The 6,300-nt window shown below is 32.8% G+C and overlaps 1 protein-coding gene across 1 annotated transcript; it reads left to right on the top strand.

The window, feature by feature from the left end:
* The first annotated feature begins 570 nt into the window (after nt 1-570).
* On the top strand, nt 571-3,100 carry LOC105770819 (mitochondrial outer membrane protein porin 2). Its single transcript, XM_012592174.2, has 6 exons — nt 571-753; nt 842-909; nt 1,828-1,938; nt 2,014-2,100; nt 2,177-2,385; nt 2,598-3,100. Exons 1-6 carry the CDS (start codon nt 705-707, stop codon nt 2,902-2,904), a joined length of 831 nt encoding a protein of 276 aa, XP_012447628.1. The 5' UTR covers nt 571-704; the 3' UTR covers nt 2,905-3,100.
* The last annotated feature ends 3,200 nt before the right edge of the window (nt 3,101-6,300 follow it).

Consider the following 6,300-nt stretch of genomic DNA (forward strand, 5'->3'; position numbering starts at 1 on the left):
CTATTTTGTCCGAGTGTGTTTTTATTTGACAATATTACTAATATTGTTTTGAGCGGGCTAAAATTTGTGTTGTATGATTAAATACGTTGTTACTTTAATTTTATCTTAGTGTTCGATAGTTGTTACTTCTTTTGAGCGGGATAGCTCTTATTGAATGTAATTTTAAGCTACGTGGAACTTCAAGAAATAGTTTGATGTTAAGCTGCTTGCTTCCGTTTTTTCCTTCATATGAATTTTATGTAATTCCCATACAAATTTTCTGGTCAGCTAATTCCCATACTGTTTGTTATGATATTTCAATTAAAGGAAACAATGTTAGGCCCAATTGAAATTTTGTTCCATTGAATTTGCATAATTAACCTAATCAGGGTAATAAGAGCCCAATACTATTTACTCTCGTGTTTTAATATGGGCTGATAGCAACGTATTTAATGTACCGAGTGAAGATGGGCCGTTGGATAATGAATCTGGCTGTCGTGGGTCGGGACCGTGCACCAAAAATTTCGGATCGATGTTCTAAAATGTCTGGCAATAAATTTTGTTCTTTTTTTCCTTTTCCCGAAAACTAAATGATTTAAACTGCCTTAAACCCCAAAACGAAGTATAGGGTTTATGTAAGCAGTGAAACCCATTGCGTAAGTTCACAGCTTCTCTTCTCTGCTCTTCTTTCCCAAACCGCCCCTTTGGCTTTTCAAAGTTAAAACATGAAGCAAGGACCTGGACTCTTCTCTGATTTTGGCAAAAAAGCCAAAGGTAAATTCCACTTTTCTTCTCACTCAATATTTGTGCAGCTTTTAAATTATCAGACACTTATGTAACCATTTTGGTTCTCTTTTACAAGATTTACTCAACAAGGACTACACCTCCGACCAGAAGTTCACCATTTCTAGTTCCAGCTACTCTGGATTGGTATCAATATCCATCTCTTTCTTCTTCTTTTTTTGTCTTTCTTTTAATTCTTATGTTAAATAGATGTCTGTAATGATGTGGTGAACGACGATGTGGTTGCCATTATTCTTGGTGACTCTTTTCTGGATGACGGGTTTATCATTCTTTGAAATTTATCTTGATTTATTGTTTCCGATTGTTTTTACTGAGGGTCTGTTGCAACATTGTGTCACTTAGTTTGTTGATTCTAGTAAAGTACATGAGATTTGCTGTAGGGCAACTAGTTTTTCAGTTTTTAGTAGCTCAGTTGCTTCATTTCTTTTGGTACCAATTTTGCATTACTAATTTTTCTAGTTCTAAAAGGATAACACTAAGTTGCTGTGGAATATGTACTCTCTTTTCTTGCTGTAAAATGAGTTCACCTGGCTATATGTGTCTGTTTTCTTAAAATTAGGGCATGTTGTGAATTGCGGCACTTCTGAGTACAAATAGATTGGCATAAACTACATACTTTTTAAGATAGAATTTGGGTTTAGGGAAAGAAATAATTATGTGTTGTCCTTTTGGAAGATCATGTAGTTGTGATTCTAACCAGTTGACAGAATAAATTTACATATCTTGACCCACTGCCAAAAAGGATTTTGTGGCAGCAATCCCCATATGCAATTCTAAACTAGTTTGATTTATTGTTGCTTTGAAGTTATTGTTTCACTCTCTTATGTATTAGAGATTAACAATTTCTTATTGCTTTTTTTTTTTCTTTTCTGCTGCCTGGTTGGTTCTATCCGCATGTATAGTGCATAGTTATATCATATCCGTGCCTGTTGTGATAGAGCTTATTTTGGATTTATTAATTTTCTGGTTATGTCTTCCATTTCTTTAGCTGCTTTGTCTTTTCTTTATTGATGTCTAATACCAATGCAATTTCTCCATCTTCAGGCACTTGCATCAAATATTGTGAACAAGGGAGGCCTCTCCTCTGGGGATGTGGCAGCACAATACAAGCACCAGAATGCTGTTGTTGATTTCAAGCTTGACACAGAGTCAAATGTTGTTGCCAACATTATCTTTGAAATTTAAATTCAGTTTAAATTCTTGCTAATAATCGTTTGATCTGTTGAGCAGATCTTGACAACCCTCACCATCACAGATTTACATCCATCTGCAAAAACAGTGGCTTCTTTTAAGCTGCCTGATTATAACTCTGGGAAGGTATTGACTTATCTTGTAATCTTGGGTAATATATGTATCCATGAAGATTTTTTACTGTATAAATTTTCTTTTGCAGTTGGAGGTTCAGTATTTCCATGAACATGCAACTGTGGCTACTGCTGTTGGGCTGAAGAAATCCCCAGCTGTTGATTTTTCTGCAACAATTGGTACGCCTGGTATTGCTTTCGGTGCAGAGGCAAGCTATGTGACATCTTCTGGTGAATTCACGAAGTATAATGCTGGAGTGAACATGACAAAGCCTGATTCCAATGCTTCAGTGGTCTTGTAAGCTTTTGAGTTTTCATTAGCAATTGATAAAGTCATACCTTTGTGTTATAAATATCAAACAATTTAAAGATATGATGTTCCTTCATTGCTGCAAAACATCAAAATAAAACCAAATTGTGGAGATCGCCTTTCCTTTTCCCCCCCTGAAAATGGGTTAACGTTAATGGCCACAATAAATGCTGTAATCAGTTGTTGTCCTTTGCTTGCAGGGCTGATAAGGGAGACTCCCTAAAGGTGTCATATTTGCACCATTTAAATCAGCTAAATGGTGGAGCTGTTGTGGGTGAGATTGCAAGAAAGTTCTCCACAAATGAAAACACATTAACTGTGGGATGCTCATATCTTGTTGATCCACACACACTGGTGAAGGCAAAGCTCAATAACCATGGCAATCTTGGTGCTCTTGTACAGCATGAGCTTAGACCGAAGTCCTTCCTTACTATATCTGGGGCCTTTTACACAAAGGCGTTGGAGAAGACTCCCAAGTTTGGTTTGGCACTCTCTCTAAAGCCCTGAACAGGTATATTGACTAATTGATAGGAACAAACAATGTGGCTGATGAGATTGATAAATCGTGTCATTTTCTTTTTCACGTAGGCATCTAGTGATTGAAAATGGAATCTTAGTAACTTTCAAAAGGTGTTTGCTTTTTGGATTGTTAAAAAACCTTTGATTATTACTCATTTTAATTAATTATTACTCCTATTGATCATGTGATTTCTTTTTTCGTCCTTCTGGTTGGTTGGCTTGGTCCAGCCAAAATATCTCAAGCTTAGCAAATACTTTATAGGAGCTGGAACATTTGAAACCTAGTTTAGAAAATGAATCTGGAGGTGAGGGGTCCAATATACATACTTTAGGTGATCGGATATTTTGGTCTGATCCAGAATTTGCTTCAGGATTTTTTCTCCTCGTATTTGTCCCACTTGACGAGGTAATATTAATATACTAATTTAATATATCGGTTTAAGGTCAGGATGGATAATTGGATTCGGTTTCAATAATAGTTATATAATATGTTAATAAATTATCATTAAAGTTTAATTTTATATATTTATTATACATATATAATTATAGTATTAAAAATATTTAGATTAATGTTTTTAAAATTTTATTTCACTTTATAATTTAACATAAAAATTATTATTAATTACTTTTCTTATTAATGAAATTTTAATAGAAGTATTTCAAAAAAAATTATCATCTATTTATATTTTAAATAATATCATAAAATTATATTAATTATTAGGTAAACTATCAAAATAGTTATTTTTGTTTGTCTCGAGTTATATTTTAGTTATTTATGTTTGAAATGTTACATTTTAGTCACTTATGTTATTGTGTTGTAACATTTTAGTCAATGAGTGTTAATTGTTGTTAACAAAGTAACGATAAGTTGATGTGACATATTAAATCATCATTTCAAATGAAAATTTTAGGTTAAATTATACAATTAATTCTTTTTTTTTGTTTTGAGCAATTTAACTTTTTTATTTTTTTTGTACTTTCTTTTTTTTCTCTATTTTCATTTTTCTCTATGTTTTCTCTCTTCTTTATTTTTAACGTAATTTTTTATGTTTTCCATTTGTTAAAATTAATCTTTATATTTTTATTTTTTGAACAATTTAATTTTTTTATTTTTTATTTTCTTTTTCTTCTTCCCTTTTATTTTCTCTCTTCTCATATTTTTCACTGCAAAACATAATATTTACCCACCAAATAAATCAAGTTTTGTTTCCTTCACATAATTCCTAAATTAAATTTTATTGAAAATTGAATATTAATCATTCTTAATCAAACCTCGATTTGAAGATAACCTAATTTTGATTTTAAAGTTAGATCTAGCTAATTAATATAAAAATCATATCCTTAATCAAATCTAAAATAAATTGAATTTTTATATTCAAAATAATTTTTCTTTTTGTTTTCAAACTTTTACAAAATTGTGTAGGTTATTTCTTTCCTTTTCTTTCATATTTTGACAATAAAATTAAGCAAAAGATAAAATTGATCTAAATATTCTTGAATATTTCGAAACAAGCTTAATTGAAAGTCGAGCATAGATGAATTGAAGAGAGAAAGGGAGCATGGAACCAAATTGATTTGGGTAAAGCTGAGGGTAAGTTTTGTATGATGACTGTTTTAGTCATTGAGAGTATAGAGGTCGTTTGAAGAATCTGTTAAACAACGTAGTTTCGAGAAGGCAAAAATGTTGTACTTAAGATAGATAAGATGGTCGTGGGGGTTGGTTAGGAGGGTAAGGGAATGTGCTCGAAAATTTTGTTGAGGGTGGATTGCCATAAGTCACGACTAGTAAGGTCTTTGAGTGAGGCGAGCTTGTGGACTAGGTTATTGAGAGATCCAAATTGGTTTGTTAAAGCGATGATGGACGATGAGGGTTTGTAATTGTGGGGTGAGAATATGCGGAGCAACTTTTATTTGAGTTTCAGCTTTCACCTTTTTTCTTTCACAAACATAAAAAAAGGTTTTAACAAATGAAAAACATAAAAAAAGACTACGTTTAAAGAGATGGAGAAAGGAGGGAAACAAAGGGAGAAACCGAAGAGAATGAAAAGAAAAAAAAGAAAGTTAAAAGAACATAAAATAAAAAAATAAATTGATCAAAACGAAAAAAATATGGGGATCAATTGTATAATTTAATTTAAATTTTTTGTTTGAAACGATAATTTAACGTGCCACATCATTTTACTGTTACACTGTTAACATAAATTAATAGCTCAGTGATTAAAATATTACAATACGTTAACATAAGTGACTAAAACGTAACATTTCAAATATAAATGACTAAAATGTAACATGAGGTAAACAAATTTCAAGCTTTGAGTCGGATTTGTCTTAGGTTCGGTCCAAATGGGTCTTGAGCTTGAGTTTTGTCTGGCTTGGACTTGTTATGGACTTAAGCTTTCTCGAATTCGGACCTGCATGGGCAGACTCTCGTATTTTGCTGTAATAATAATTATTATAATTTTGCCCCGTTATCTTTAAATATGATTTGCGGAGTCACCCTTAGTCTACCCTATAATTTTAGTAATTATTGCAGCCAAATGCAAATGCTTGCGATAAGCATAACTAAATGCTTTTTACCTCTTTTTTAAGTCTGGAGTGGCAAATTCTAATCCTAGCGGTTCATAGCCAGAAGCCGCAATTTAAATTTTATTGGTTTCTGTCTTTTGACAAGAGCTGCTCCTATTGGTCTCTGTTTGGTAAGCTAATCACCAAATTACATTTCAACTTGGTCTAAATCATGGGTTTGCTACCGAAGATTCAAGTTGGATGGTCCTGCCATTAGAAATCTTAATTTGAAGTTTGAAGTTGAATTAATGCTTGAAGGCTTACCCTTGCAAGCTGCAACCGACCTGGTAGGCTTTGTCAGGAAATAAATGAGCCCTTTTCAAATTTCAGACGAAAATCTCCGACTCCTAAAGTAATGGTTTTTCTATGTCAAATATCTTTCTCATGAAAAGAATCTAGCTTTGAATCGGCTTTTCTCTCTTCCCACTTGTATAAATTTCTACCACTTCTTTATAGCAAACACCACAAATATCTGTTGCTATATATAGTACGCATCTCAAGTAAAGAGTGTAGCCGAGTATATACACGTATGAGATAATAAAATAGCAGTTGACTTTGGGAAAGCTATTGCTTATTGGCTATCGATTAAAAAAATCGAGGGGAACAAGATGACTCAACGGTTGTCAACCTCGAACAGTACAATTTGAAGTGCCTGCCTTCTTTGTTTCCAACATTATGAGAGTAAGCCATAGCTCCTATTAGCAACTGGCAATCAGTGCTTGGTCAGGGGCATTATTCCAGATAATTTGTTTTGTACGATATAATTTTAGTGGAATTCATGATTACCAGTCACACAAAAGTGGGATTTGACAAACAAAC

Source organism: Gossypium raimondii, chromosome 5 (genome assembly GCF_025698545.1).
Source record: "Gossypium raimondii isolate GPD5lz chromosome 5, ASM2569854v1, whole genome shotgun sequence".
NCBI lineage: Eukaryota > Viridiplantae > Streptophyta > Magnoliopsida > Malvales > Malvaceae > Gossypium > Gossypium raimondii.

Coding starts and splice junctions, on each gene's coding strand:
- LOC105770819 (XM_012592174.2), top strand. CDS start 705: ATGAAGCAAGGACCTGGACTCTTCTCTGATTTTGGCAAAAAAGCCAAA. Junction 754..841: donor TTTTGGCAAAAAAGCCAAAG/GTAAATTCCACT, acceptor CTCTTTTACAAG/ATTTACTCAACAAGGACTAC. Junction 1,939..2,013: donor AGCTTGACACAGAGTCAAAT/GTTGTTGCCAAC, acceptor TCTGTTGAGCAG/ATCTTGACAACCCTCACCAT.